Source organism: Podarcis tiliguerta (genome assembly GCF_965153285.1).
Source record: "Podarcis tiliguerta genome assembly, chromosome: 10".
In the NCBI taxonomy this organism is placed as follows: domain Eukaryota; kingdom Metazoa; phylum Chordata; class Lepidosauria; order Squamata; family Lacertidae; genus Podarcis; species Podarcis tiliguerta.
Window position 1 is genome coordinate 55,367,848 of NC_139543.1, and position 15,059 is coordinate 55,382,906.

Consider the following 15,059-nt stretch of genomic DNA (forward strand, 5'->3'; position numbering starts at 1 on the left):
ATGCAAGGCACCAAGGCCTCACAGTCAGACACAAAACTCCCTACCCCACACTAAAAAGCGCTTTTAAGAAAAAGACAGTCCGTGTTGTTGAACTCCAACCCCCATCAGCCCCAGCCAGCAGAGCCAATGGGCAGTTGTAGTCCAACATGTGGAGGGCACCACATTGGCTATCCCCCTTTTAGGGCTTTTCTTAGGAGGTGAATTCAGAATACAGTGGTACCTCAGGTTAAGTACTTAATTTGCTCCGGAGGTCCATTCTTAACCTGAAACTGTTCTTAACCTGAACCACCACTTTAGCTAATGGGGCCTCCTGCTGCCACTGCGTCGCTGGAGCACGATTTCTGTTCTCACCCTGAAGCAAAGTTCTTAACCCGAGGTACTATTTCTGGGTTAGTGGAGTCTGTAACCTGAAGCGTATGTAGCCTGAAGCGTATGTAACCCGAGGTACCATTGTACCCATTTCTCAGCGATTTTCATTGGAATTTGGAAGGCATGGTGGTTATATTTCTGTATCTGACCTAAGCTTCATTTTTGGAGGGGGAAAAGTGCGTCCTATAGGGCGAAAAATACGGTACACTGCTTGATTGTAAGAAACCTCACAGCAGTTCACAAAAAGATAAAACAATAAAATTGAGAAAAAATCACAGCCATACTTTAAAACATACAAAATTTAAAATACTAAAACAGATTAAAATTACTCCAGCTTTCTAAGCATCTGGGTAGGCTTGCCTAAACAAGAATGTTTTTATCAGGTGCTTTAAAAAGTACCGTAAAGGCGCCTGCTTGATCTCAATAGGCAGGGAGTTCCAGAGTTGCAGGTGCTGCCACACTAAACTATCGAGTTCTTACGAATGTGGCGTGGGTATTCTGTGGCATCTTTATTATTCTCATTGAGAACCAGTCTGATTAACTTTCAGGTATAAAGCACACACTTGCAGTAGCTTAAAGAGGGTGGACAAGAGTTATAGCCTTCCTCTTCCTTCTCCCGAGAGTAAACTGTTAAGAAAACAGCAAGGTTGTGTTCTTTGGCTGCACAGCAGGAGAGCAAAGCAAATTGTTTTTTAGTGCTGGAAAGCAATTTTGTCTCTTAATAACCTCGGTGCTGACCCCATCCTGAGATAATCTTTGTCCAGAAGCAACCCAACCTGCCTTTATTTTCTAGCTTATTGATTTCCAGGGCAAATAAAAAGCTGGGCCCGAAGAAATAGGACACGTCCCTTGGCAGCCGTTCCCACTGGGGTGTTTCCTACTGGTGATTGCTAGGTGCTATTAAGACCCACTTCCTTGCAGCTTTGTGTGTGTGTGTGTGTGTGTGTGTGAGAGAGAGAGAGAGAGAGAGAGAGAATATAGAAGCACTCAGGGCTGCCTCAGTTTGTAAGGAGCACAGATTCTCTCTTTAGTGCCAAGTGTAAAAGATTGGTGGGATGAGCATAATGGGTTTGGCCATGGTCAGGCTGCATAGGGTTTCCTGTACAGTGGTACCTCATGTTAAGTACTTAATTCGTTTCGGAGGTCCGTTCTTAACCTGAAACTGTTCTTAACCTGAAGCACCACTTTAGCTAATGGGCCCTCCTGCTGCTGCCGCTCCGCTGGAGCACGGTTTCTGTTCTCATCCTGAAGCAAAGTTCTTAACCCGAGGTAATATTTCTTGGTTAGCAGAGTCTGTAACCTGAAGCGTATGTAACCCGAGGTACCACTGTACTCAATGCAGTGTCTACAGGTTAGTTGGCAGTGACTAGATATAGAGGGAATGTTCTCTGGTTTGTAGGAAATAAGCGTGAATGGGAAAGGAAGGGAGAAAACTATTAAAAAAACAACCAGGCCTATTTTACACTGGCGGGGCATACTTCTATATCAGCTTTGGATTAAAGTGGCTTCCCCTCCCAAAACTGAAACACTGAACGAGAGTTCCTGCAACTTCACATGACTGTTAGTTCCTGGATTTCCTGGAGAGAGAAAATAGCTATGAAGCCAAGTTTGGGAAGACGACATGTTCCTTATCTAGATATGGACTCTACTGTGTCTTCATATGACACTTTTACTTTAATTTTTCTAACGTGCAGCGTGGGGCAGCGGTAAGAACTCAGTTTTGATACTTCTCCAACAGCCTCTCCACAGAACCTATTCCTGCTTTATGTGGCAAGGGTTTTTGCTTTGCCATGCGTTTGACATAGATCACAGAATGTGGAATTGAATATCACTACACTAGCCAGCCACGGGCATTCAGGGCATCATGGCATGTGTTTGTCTGCATCCCAGTGCGCACCGACCCCTCTCGCTCTCCGGGCTTCAGGAAGCTATCCGCAAGTCTTGCAAGCCCGACGGGAGGTCCCGTGGGCTCGCAAGGCTTGCGGGCAGCAGCCTGCAGCCCAAAAGCTCGGGGGACAGCGGGGAGGTGCAGCGCTGCCACCCCGCTATTCCCCGACCTGATCTGGAGGCTGGTGGGGGTTGGAGAAGCAAGCCTGCTTCTCCCCCCCTGCCAGCCCCACAAGCTTGGGGGATAGCGGGGAGGTGGAGCACCGCCACCCCGCTATTCCCCGAGATGATCTGGAGGCTGGTGGGGGTTGGAGAAGCAAGCCTGCCAGCCCCACAAGCTCGGGGGGATAGCGGAGAGGCGGAGCACCGCCACCCCGCTATTCCCCGACCTGATCTGGAGGCTGGTGGGGGTTGGAGAAGCAAGCCTGCTTCTCCCCCCTGCCAGCCCCACAAGCTCGGGGGATAGCGGGGAGGCGGAGCGCCGCCACCCCGCTATTCCCCGACCTGATCTGGAGGCTGGTGGGGGTTGGAGAAGCAAGCCTGCTTCTCCCCCCTGCCAGCCCCACAAGCTCGGGGGACAGCGGGGCAAGCCGCTGCCCCACGGAGGCTAGAGGGGCTGTCCCTGAAGGCAGAAGAGGGAGACGGAGCGCTCCGTCTCCCTCTTTTAGCTTGGGGATGGCTGCGCAAACCTGGGGGGGAAATAAATTTTTTTCCCTTGATTTCCCCCCCAAAAAACTAGGTGTGTCCTATGGGCCAGTGCGTCCAATAGGGCGAAAAATACGGTATATCTTTTTATTAAATAAATAAATAAATAAAATAATAACTAGCCACGTCCCATCCCTCATTTGAATACAAGGGCACATTTAAGATATGAAGCATAATCTGGCGTATCTCAAGCATTGGGGGGGAACCAAAGGACAGTATGATTTGCCTTCTTTGCTCCATATTCACTAAAATCCCCATTACCTGCATAGAGCAGAAAAAGGAACTGAAATCTGCAGAATCCCTGTTTTTCTGGGATGGGATGATAACCCTGGTGCTCCTAAAATTCTGCCAGTCCAGGCAGCTGCCTGTTGAGCTGTGACAAAGCTAAAGAAAGCTGACTGTAAAAAAACAGATGCCAAATTTGCATTTTGGGTTAAAAAATAAAAATTCACAAGCTACAGCTAAGTGAGTCAGAAACCCTCCAGTTCAAATAGCTCAGATATGAACTCACAAGCAGCCCTTAAGAAAGCCACTATTAAGAGGATAATTATACTAGCCTAGCTTTCCCGGTGGCTATAAGGATTACAGAGATAATGTGCATGTAGTGCTGTAAACAACCCCAATTTACTACATTGTATTTTACAAGTCAAGTAAGCACTGTCTCTCATTCATCAGGCAAAAGGTGAGCATAAGTGCTCCCTTGAGGCCTAAATGCTCCCTAGAGACCTACATGAGATTTAACCATTTTAAAAAAATACTTTGCTACATTCAAACAGATCTTTTTCCATTCCTGCTCCCATTCCTATGAAAATTTCAGCGCTGACTATACTTCAGCAAAAGTGTTGAGCTATTCCACCTATATAATTACCTTAAAGCGGCCGTTCTTGAGCAAAGGAACTTCAAAGGGAGAAGCCAGCATGAAACCACCGTTCAGTTCTATCACCTGTGGCCTGAATAGAGATAATGGGTTTTTACCCCACTAGTATCAAAGCTTAAGATTCTCACACATCCCTCCTAAACCATGGGTATACATGCCTCCCAACGTAGGACATTTTATGGATATCTAGTCCACAAAGGTTTTTGTCAGAATAAAATGTGTTATGCCTTTCAGGCGTCACAAGACTCTTTGCTGCTCTTTCGGAAACAGACTAACATGACTACCTACCTGGAAAACAATACCCCTTCTCCCATTCTACAAGAAAAACATTTCATGCTGCGAAATGTTTTGTGAATACCCGATGATTCACTGTTATAAGAGAGTATGGAAGATGTTGCCCACTTTTACCCTAGTTCATCTTGCAAGCAGCAATTCTTTCATATAACCATGAGCGTCCATCCCTTTAATAGTGCTTCTCCTGGGATCTTCACAACTAATGCCTGTACCTTTGAGCAAGAACTAGACTGACTTGAATCCAGCTACCAAGGATGGGGCATTAAATGAAGTTCCAACAAGCACACTTGACAAGTGTTAAATATTTTGCTTCAGCTGAATGGTTTATATTATGTTGATGCATGAGATGAAATGTGTCAAAGCTTCTGACGTTTTCATTAACTTCTCCAATTTGGAAAAGCATACATTTTACAGTAGCAGACAGTTACAGCAGTGCGCTTGCAAAGGTGCAGGCTCACTTAGGTTTTCTGCCACTCTCAAATTGTATCTGGGAAGAAAGTCTTGGGTTTGCATGCTTCTTTCCCTGCCCATTCCCTCGTTGGGGAGAAAAGTGAAAGATGGAAAAAGAAAATCACACATTTACGTAAACGTGGGGATTCCTTGAGCCTGCAAAATGAGATGTGGCATTTCTTGTTTGGACGGTGTGAGACTGTGGTGCGAGAGAACACAAACCCCTAGGACCAACAAGACCCATGCTGGCAATCTCCCCAGAAAAATCCAAGGGAGGAAATATAATCAGATGGATGAATCAGAGAACGCTTACCCACACAAAGTATTGGCTGCTAGAGACAGCTGACCTACATAGGCAATGAGAGTTCTGCAACATTATGAAGGTAATCTGCCAGGTAAAGTAAAACAGCTGCTCAAAGGGGGGGGGGTGTCTCCTTTTATTCAAAATATGGGATGTATATCACATTGCCAGTGACTGCTTTTGCATAATACTAAGCTATGGCCCATTTTAGTCTTGGTTTGTTCAACATACCGCTATGAGGGTTTGGGGGTTTGCTTGCTTGCTTTTTTGGAGCAGGAGTAAGCTGTATGCCTGAGCTCTGCTTCTAATTCCTGGATCCAGCATTGATTCAATTGCTGGAATAGACAAAAGGCAAGAGTGGAGACTTGAGTTATGTGAGCTAAAAGCCGGAAGAGAAAGGGGCAGACTGAAAAGACCGAGAGATAGAGCCATGCGCGATTTCCGCTGAAATCCAAGGCTATGGCTATAGGAGAAGACAGATCATCTTGGGGTGTTAATGCTGTGAACCCCTCCATTGGAGGCTCAGGTTGTAAATAAACCATATATCATAAAGACACCACAGTCTTCACTGTACCTCATTCCAAAGGAAACATCAACCTTAGGGTAAGCTCCTAGAATACCTGGAATCTCATACCCCTCAGAGATTGGGATGGCATGCAATAATATGATGAGTTGTCCCACAGACAAGTCACATCTTTTTTCACTAAAGCTTTGTCTGTTTTCCAGCAGCTCTTGCCCTGGGCCATTGTAACTTGATGAGTGTTTGGGGTGGGGTAGCTAAACAAACCATGGTTAAATAAGGCTAATACTGTATTCAGATGTAACACCAAACCACAGTTAAAAGTAAGCCATGGATCATATATCAGCAACAAATCATAGCTTCACATCATGGCTTGTTAGCTGAAACAAACCATAGATAGTCGGCTGGACTTGGTTTGCAACATGATCAAATAAGTTCTGGCTTAGTGTTAATGTGCAAACCTGGCCATTGTGGCTTGTTCCCAGTTGAAAAGGACATTATTTCTCCAGGCCAAAAGTTTTATAGCCTTTACCATGCTACCTTTAAGGAAATCCTTAATAGCTTTGTACTCGGTATATATACATTGTCTTTCTGGAAGGGATATCCTGTAACACACCTTTTGATCAAACTTTCTGCACTTGGGGGCTCAGTGGGAAAGAGGACATTATCCGCTATGTATTAAGTTGTCCTTTACATAAGCATCCCAGCAGCAGCTCTTTTGCTAGTACTTATTAATAGGCCACTCCTGAGAATATATGTATTCTCTTTGCAGGCAGTCATAAGGTTTAGTGGTAGGTGCCAATTATAATGTTTAGAAGTTAAAATTATCTTTTTTCTTTTTTTTTTTTAGGAATAGGTACTAAGTGGGCATGGTTAGAGGAGAAAAAAAATGAGGTTACAAAATCAATACCATTGGTGTGTGAGGAAAAAAATGTCTAGCTCCACTAATATTTCAGCTTTAGACTAGTAAAAATGTTTTTAAAGGAACCAGGTGGGATAATGAAATAGTTGAATAGCAGAGATATCACACCCAGCAGAGATATCACGCTTGTTAAGACCCCATGCAAGGGACAAACAAGATTTACAAAACTGTACATTTAGTGGACCAATGTAAGAGAGAAGCCCATCTGGGCCCCAAAAGTTGTGGGTGGGAGGGAAAAGAAACAGAATAGATGTATATTACACCCGGATTTTTTCAAACACAGTACTATTGTCCCATAGTTTATGACTCACATGCTTATTAAAGTTATATTTAAGTAAGCAGTGGGTTTCTGCAAATGAAAAAGCAGCTGTATTTCTAAGATAGGAGGCGAAAGAGAGAACTGGGACCCAAAAACTTGGGTGTGGGAGAGAAAACACTTCCGATATACAGTGATACCTCGGTCTACGAACAGCCCTGTTAATGAACAATTCGGTGAACAAACTCCACAAAACTGGAAGTAGGTGTTCCGGTTAGCGAACAGTGGAAGGGCACTGGCAGTGGGAGGCCTCAGTAGGAAAAGTGTGCCTTGGTTTAAGAACGCTTTAGTTTAAGAACTGACTTCCAGAACGAATTAAGTTTGTAAACTGAGGTACCACTGTATTCTGTGGACATACAGAAGGGGAAAGTTATGCTCAGCAGCAACAAGTCAGCCACAATTGTAAACTTGCCAAAGGCAATGGAACAGCAGCCGAGCAGAACAGATCTGATGGAACCAGGGAAATCAGCCAACAAAGTATAAAGCAACCAAAGGAGCCAAAGTAATCAATGTAAATAAGGCAACAGGAGCAAATTAGCGCAGGCAGTAGAGCTTAGAAACAGGAGTTTGCATTTTATGGACACCAAAAAATGCAGGCAGACAAGCAAGGAAATAGGTTCCCAAAGTGCTTGTCTCATAAGTTATTCTGATTTGTCCTGTAAGGTTTGCCATGAGGAGAAAAGTCCTGTCAACCTCTGATCCTCATTCTAGCAGCTTGTGGCTGATGACAGTGGCCAAGCCACTAAGACAAGTGAGCAGGATCTAGAGTGGACCACGGTGCTTGCCAACTCCTTGGTGAGTTTGCAGCTCGTCTCACAAGGATGCTCATCTAAGGATTACAATAAATGCACAGCAAACCTTTCATGTGCTTTTTCACACATCTCATAGCCAACCTATGAGGGCCTGAAGCCTAGTTGAAGCCACAGCAGCAATAGGAGATTGTACAGAAAGGTTAGTTGTCACACCGTCCGTGGTTGGATGCAGAGGGTCAGTCTGGCCTGTGAATGGAGGGCTGGCAGAAACACTTGAGAAACTTTGTGCTACGGAGAGCAGGAAAAAAATGTTGCCACATGGAGTGCTCCTCTGCAAGGTTCTAGCCAGGATATTCTACTGCATTTCCTCCCAGGCTTTCTGTGTGCCCCCACCCCACCCCAGAGTTACCCATCCATAGACACTGAGCAGTTTGGGAGGGGATTTTATGCATTTTTTTCCTTTAACAAAACATTTTTGTAGTGCTGTAAACCATTTTTGATGCGCATTTTTGATGCGCTGGATTATGGAGAAAGCTAGAGAGTTCCAGAAAGACATCTACTTCTGCTTCATTGACTATGCAAAAGCCTTTGACTGTGTCGACCACAGCAAACTATGGCAAGTTCTTAAAGAAATGGGAGTGCCTGATCACCTCATCTGTCTCCTGAGAAATCTCTATGTGGGACAAGAAGCCACAGTTAGAACTGGATATGGAACAACTGATTGGTTCAAAATTGGGAAAGGAGTACGACAAGGCTGTATTTTGTCTCCCTGCATATTTAACTTATATGCAGAATTCATCATGCGAAAGGCTGGGTTGGATGAATCCCTAGCCAGAATTAAGATTGCTGGAAGAAATATCAACAACCTCAGATATGCAGATGACACAACCTTGATGGCAGAAAGTGAGGAGGAATTAAAGAACCTTTTAATGAGGGTGAAAGAGGAGAGCGCAAAATATGGTCTGAAGCTCAACATCAAAAAAACGAAGATCATGGCCACTGGTCCCATCACCTCCTGGCAAATAGAAGGGGAGGAAATGGAGGCAGTGAGAGATTTTACTTTCTTGGGCTCCATGATCACTGCAGATGGTGACAGCAGCCACGAAATTAAGAGATGCCTGCTTCTTGGGAGGAAAGCAATGACAAACCTAGACAACATTTTAAAAAGTAGAGACATCACCTTGCCAACAAAAGTCCGTATATGGTTTTTCCAGTAGTGATGTATGGAAGTGAGAGCTGGACCATAAAGAAGGCTGATCGCCGAAGAATTGACGCTTTTGAATTATGGTGCTGGAGGAGACTCTTGAGAGTCCCATGGACTGCAAGAAGATCAAATGTATCCATTCTTAAGGAAATCAGCCCTGAGTGCTCACTGGAAGGACAGATCGTGAAGCTGAGGCTCCAATACTTTGGCCATCTCATGAGAAGAGAAGACTCACTGGAAAAGACCCTGATGTTGGGAAAGATGGAGGGCACAAGGAGAAGGGGATGACAGAGGATGAGATGGTTAGACAGTGTTCTCGAAGCTACGAACATGAACCTGACCAAACTGCGGGTGGCAGTGGAAGACAGGAGTGCCTGGCATGCTCTGGTCCATGGGGTCACGAAGAGTCGGACACGACTGAACGACTAAACAACAACAACAAACCCCAGGTTTCCCCTGAGCCTGATGTTAACTCCTCTTTTTCAAGGATTGACACTCAGAGTTTAGTATTAGTAGAATATAGTAGAAATGTTCATCTCAGCACTGTTGATAGTGGTCATTGTGTAGACTGTCTCATTTTGCAAGGACAGCTATTGTATAGTGAAATCTACCTCAATAAAGAAAGAAGTAGCAGACACAGCCAAGTTGCCAAAAAGATCTGGAGACCACATTTTTATTTTATTTTACCAGTGACAGAACCACTCCTCTCAAGGACTCTGAAGATGCAGTATTAAACTCGCCTCTTTAGGGTATTGTTCAGCCTCTCAAGAGTTCCACATACATTACAAAAATCTCAACACAGATCTACGGGTCAGCATGCAAAAGTGTTTGCTGTGCCCACCTCTGCTGATGTGGGCTTTGTAACAGCATTTTCCACAGCACGTCTGCCTTTCAGCAATCTCCCTCTGAGCACAAAACTAAAATTTAACACCACTGCAAATGCTATTAACAGTTCACCGAGTCATTTCTTTTTTTTATTTTACTTTAGGCAGTGGAGAATTTCGATCACAACAAAGGCATTCATCATAGCAGCGCCTGTATTCATTTTATAAACATTAGTAATGAGAGGATAGAGGCAGGGTTGATTGAGATCCCCAGTGTTTGCGGATCAAAATGCAGAGTTAGTGTCATCAGTGGTTAGTAACGTTATTTCAGGTGGCTTAGTCTTCTCCAAGGATGGGGAACCGGTGGCCCTCCAGATGCTCGTCTACTCAAAATCCCATGGCAAATGATGAGCTATAACAGGAACTGTAATCCAACAACATCTGGTGGGCCAGAGATTTCCCATTCCTGCTCTAATGGTTAAGAGACTGAGCTGTGAATCAGATTGTATGTCTCATAAATACAGTAGGCATCTCAGTACCAGCTACAGGGGAGCAAGAACAGGAGGGAGAAAGTATGGCCCTCATGTTCTATCAATGGGCTTCCCACAAGTATCTGGTTAGTCACTGTGGGAAACAGAATATATTCATAGATAAGGCTTTAGGCTAATCTATGAAGGTGGTGGTTCTTCTTTATTATTTTTTAAAAGAATTACTGTGGAGACAACAAGTACAATCTCTTATGCCCAAAGCTGTGTAAGGTAAGATATATGTTGCAGGTATAATAGGTATAATAGAACAGTAACATTAATATTGATGAGGAAACCAGATGATAATTCGAGAAAAGAGCCATGGAGGAAGACTCTGCTTATATAAAAAGTCCCAGATTTTTGCTCAACCATAGTTTCCTGAGGTAAGCCAACATCTCTCCACAGCAGCCCTATTATCTATAATATGGTAAAAAGAATATGAATTGGTTTACAGGACCGTGGAAAGAATGACCAAGATATGGTACTGTGAAGCAAGCCATCATTTGTCAGATGCACGAAATAATAATTTCAGTGGGTAGGTGACTATACAGTGGGTGGTATGTGACTAAGTCATAGAGAAAACCCACTGAAATGAATGGACAAGCTAGAATCTTCAGACTGAAGTCTGGCTCTGTAAACATTTTGCTGAATTGTAAGAGATAGGCTTTAAAATGCACTCAAACCCTGTGTGCAGTTTATCTGTTTTCATTTTTAATTTTTTTTTTACAAAATTAGTTTTACAACATCAAAAAAAACTTGAAACGCAAACAATTAATCATATCTATCTTATTTTGACTCCCCTCCCCCTCTTTCTGTGGCTCCTTATTTTTATAATATTTTACTGCATTTCCAAATTAAACCAATTTATTATTTATCCCTTATGTTCCATATACATTTATTTTCCACTGCTGCACATTTTATATTAAGCCTGCTAACGTCTTAATTTGTTTACAATAATTTTGTATATACACTATAAATGATTTCCATTCTTTCTGCAGGCTATCTGTTTTCAGTTAACGTACCTCTGGGCAAATAACTAGCACCTCAGATAATCATGATTATCTACTAAATAAGCCAGCCGGACTCCTTTTCAAAAGGACTGCATTTATGCCACTAAGAAAATCCCTTTCACAACACATGCAATAATTTTGCTGCCGCATTAAACGACAGTACACATGGTATTTATTTCACAGACTGCCTTTATCTTGTAAGAAAATACCGGTAATTATGGACAACTTCAATGGTTAATATGTGGATTTCTGACTCTGCGCAACTGCTGGCAACATGGCTTTGCACAAATTACATTAAATCCTCTTTCTGTGGCTGAGGCGACTGTTCCTCTAAACTAGAAGTGAGAGCACTTAGGCCTGGGAACAAAATGCAGCCCAATCGGAACCATGAATGTTAGATGAGAGCAAGAAGCCACACAGAAATAAGATGAGAGAGGGACCCAGGGAAGGTACTCATGCCACATTTAGTAGGAGCGTGCACTCAATGAGATGCACCTCAGCATCTGGACAACTTTTCCAAATACACAAAAAGTCTTCTTTAAAAGTATCATAGTGAAGAAAATTTCTCAAACAAAATCAAAATAAATTTAAGCAACTCCCAATGCCTGCGAGTCCAAGCTTATCCAAGCTGTCCGAAACAACATGGAAAGGTCAACCACCCAGCATTTATGCCAATGCAATATTGGAGAGCCATTGCTCATTGACAAAGAACATGCTTTGCACGCAGAAAGTCTAAAAGTTCAGTCTCTGACCTCTCAGTTAACAAAAGTTGGTAGAGACTTCAGAGACTGCTGTCAAAGTGGGCAAACACAAAGAGTGCTCTCTGTTATTTCACGTGGCGGCTTCTGTAGTTGCATTTGGATACAACACTAAACCACAGTTTATGGTCCTGAGACTCATGCATACCTCCCCCACCCCAACACAGAAACAAGAAGATTGGAAGCATCCAGTTCTCTAACCACAGGTTATCATTTCACCTGAACTGGGACAAACTGTAGTTATTTTAACCACTGTTTTTCCAAAACCATCCAAGATCAGAAAATACCCTTTGACAAATTGAGGCTAGTTGAAAACAGAAACAGATGCTTCTGATTTCCTTGCTTCTGCACCAGAGCACAGCCATGAGCATGAACTTAAGGCTCATTTGCGTAGCACTACACTATGGTTTAACATTACATCCAAATTCCATGTTATTACGCTAGCACTAAGACAAGTTAAAAGGAACTTTTCTCACTCAGAAATCCTAGGTACTACAGTTCTTGAGAGTGGAAGTCTCAACAGCTATATTAGTTTTCATCTATAGCATAAAATCTGTTTGAGGCTTTTCCAAACAATTAAAAAAAAAACATGTTTGAAATTATCCAGTGCAATTTCATGTGTGTATAAATGTTATCCATATGGGACAGAAGGCAACCAGATGTACACTGTAACCATGTAGGCTTCCCATGCTCATTGCAAATAATACAAGTAATAAAAAAACTCTCACATGGAAACATCTTGTTAGGGTAACACTCTATGGGCAACACACAAGCCCTATAAGCTACGAGGGGTCAATGTTTTGTTCATACAAGTTGCCCTTTAAACAATCAACAGCCCACACAGCCTTGTGCAAGTCAAGTCACAAACACACAACACATTCACAGCACAAATCACATTGCTTTTGTACTAAATTAATTGTCATGGTGCCACCCAACGAATCATGTATACTGGCAAGGATACTGAGGATTCTCTGTTTGGTATCCATGTCCCATGGGACAGTCTCAAAGGCATATTTTATCTCAGGCTTGCTGAAGATAACAGCACAATCCTACAAATAGATTATAGAATGATATCGGCCATCCAGTTTATAGACCATTCAGTCCACCTCCTGTTTGATACGGGAAATCCAAATAGGGTGCTCCCAACACACAGCTCGACCCACTTCCAGTAAGCAAGAGCCCCCAATACTCTGAATTGTTCCATTATCAAACTGATTTTAACATCAAGAAGTTCAATAAAACTATACCCTCTGAAACTTGACCTAGCACTGCCCTCTGAGGAAGCACAAGTCCTTACCTTCTTCTACATGACAACCCTCCAAGCCCTAGAAGAATACTATCAGCCCCTCCACCATCTTCTTGCTAAACATATCCAGTTCCTTCAATTTCTCCTCATGCTTCTTCATGCTAATGAGCACTGCAGGCCCTCCTCTGAACCTGTTCTAGTGTGCAACTCCTTCTTACAGTGTGGTGCCAAAAACCCTGGTCACAGTACTCAAGATGAAGTCAGAACAAAGTGGAACTATTGCTTCCCATAACTTTAAAACAATGGTTCTAAAATCACATTAACCTCATTTGCAATGACACCATAGCACTAACTTGCGTTCAGCTTGTTACTGACTACTCAGAACCACATCCCACTGAGTTCAAAGGCGCATAATTCCAGATAGGTGTGAAGAGGATTGCAGCGTAAGCTGAACTGGGGCCAGTCAGCAGGTGCGATATTGTAGGGAAGCCCCAAATACGCTATAGACGGATGGGGAATATGTGACCCTCTGGATGTTGCTGGACTCCTAACTTCCATTGACCTCAGCCAACACAACCAATGTTCAGGGATGATGGGAGAAACATCTGGAGGGCCACAGGTCCCCCACCTGCATGACACAAAAGAAAAAGCAAGCTATGAATCATGAAAATAAAATAAAAAGACATAGCTCTCGCTCCATCACAGAACTACCGTTGTCAGGGTTCCCCAGGTGGTGGTGGTGGGGAGAAAATTACTGAACCAGTTTGTAGTGTAGAGATATGGTGACAAAGAAGATTGTAAACCGCCCTATTATCCTCAGATGAAGGGGGGGGGGTATGTTGTTGTTATTGTTTAGTCATTTAGTCGTGTCCGACTCTATACAAATCTAATAAACTACAACAACAATAATAACAACATGGGACAAAACGTTGCAAAAGGCTGCCGGTTTATAGGAAAAACGCTGTTGTTAAAAACAACAGCAGCGCAGCCCTATTTCCTCAAGACACCCGAGGGTGGGTGTGAGAGAGAAAATCACTCTGTAATGCATTGCAGGTGAGGAGAGGGAGGCTGGAATTCTGTCTTTTCGAGCGACGGGCACTGGGAAACTATTCTTCATAAAACACGGATAAAAAGTGGCTTGGCGTGGTAAATTAAGGGCACGCGGATTCCTTTTCCCAATAGCCCGCTCCCCTTTCCGGCCCTTCGCATCCAAACCTTCCTCAAAGGCAGCTGCCCTAAACGAGCAGCCGACCGCCCTGCCCTAGAGCCAGACCCCAAGCGGCTGCTCCTGCCCCACGAGAGGCCCTCGCTCGCCGCCCCAGAGAGAGAGAGGTGAACGGGCGAGGCCGCCGCCCCGTCTGAGCTCGGGCCCCGGTGGGCGAGCCTTGCGAGAGACCCTCCCGGATTCTCACCTGCACGGAGAAACTCGAGGCAGGCCGCCCCGCTCCTAGCAACCGAGGAGGTGAGGGACGCAGCGAGGAAGCAGCACGACGCGGGACTTCCGCCCACACCTTAAATTCACTTCCGCCCCAACAAGGGCTCTCGGCTGCTTCACCGGCTCCAGTGGCTCTTGCTTCCGCCCGCCGTTGCCGAGGCTCCGCGTGCCTACGGATTCTCGAAGGTCCCAAAAGACCTGATCTCTCGAACTCGGTCTCGGCGTCCTCTTGCTGCGATCTGCGTGGTGCCTTTCACGTTTCTGCAGCCTACCTTCTTAATACAGTATAAAGCGCGGAGCAAAGTTGCCAGTATAGTTTATAAGAATAAGCAACCGTCTGTTTTCAGGGAGAGAGACTCTTGGGCAGGGGTAATTTAAGGGCCTGGGAATTGTTGCTGTTATCGGTATTAATTTTGTTTACGTGTTTTTTTAGGTCTTGAGATTTATGTGAAAATTGTGTATTTTTTATGTTTTGATGTTTATGACTACTTTTGTTATGTTTGACTTATGCACTTTTTTCATATTCCAAGCCGCCTTGGGCATGGCTTGAACTATGGAAAGTTAGCATACAAATAAAATTTATGAGAGAAGTTAGGGGGCTTTTATAGCCAGAAATATCAACCGCTGTATTTTTCTTCTTTTCAGCAGGTCTTGGTGCAACC

The 15,059-nt window shown here is 43.9% G+C and overlaps 1 protein-coding gene across 2 annotated transcripts in view; it reads right to left on the bottom strand.

The window, feature by feature from the left end:
• Window positions 1–14,530, bottom strand: part of WASHC1 (WASH complex subunit 1) — a 57,161-nt gene extending 42,631 nt beyond the window's left edge. The window contains exon 1 of one of the 2 annotated variants that reach the window (XM_083401527.1): window positions 14,375–14,530. Coding sequence is in view for 1 of the 2 variants with exons in the window: in XM_083401525.1 (XP_083257651.1) it covers window positions 3,830–3,880 (51 nt within the window). In the remaining variant the exon portion in view is untranslated. Of the gene's footprint in view, window positions 1–3,829; window positions 3,896–14,374 lie in introns of those variants that run through there. The other variant, XM_083401525.1, reaches the window with a different exon arrangement.
• Window positions 14,531–15,059: the final 529 nt, after the last annotated feature.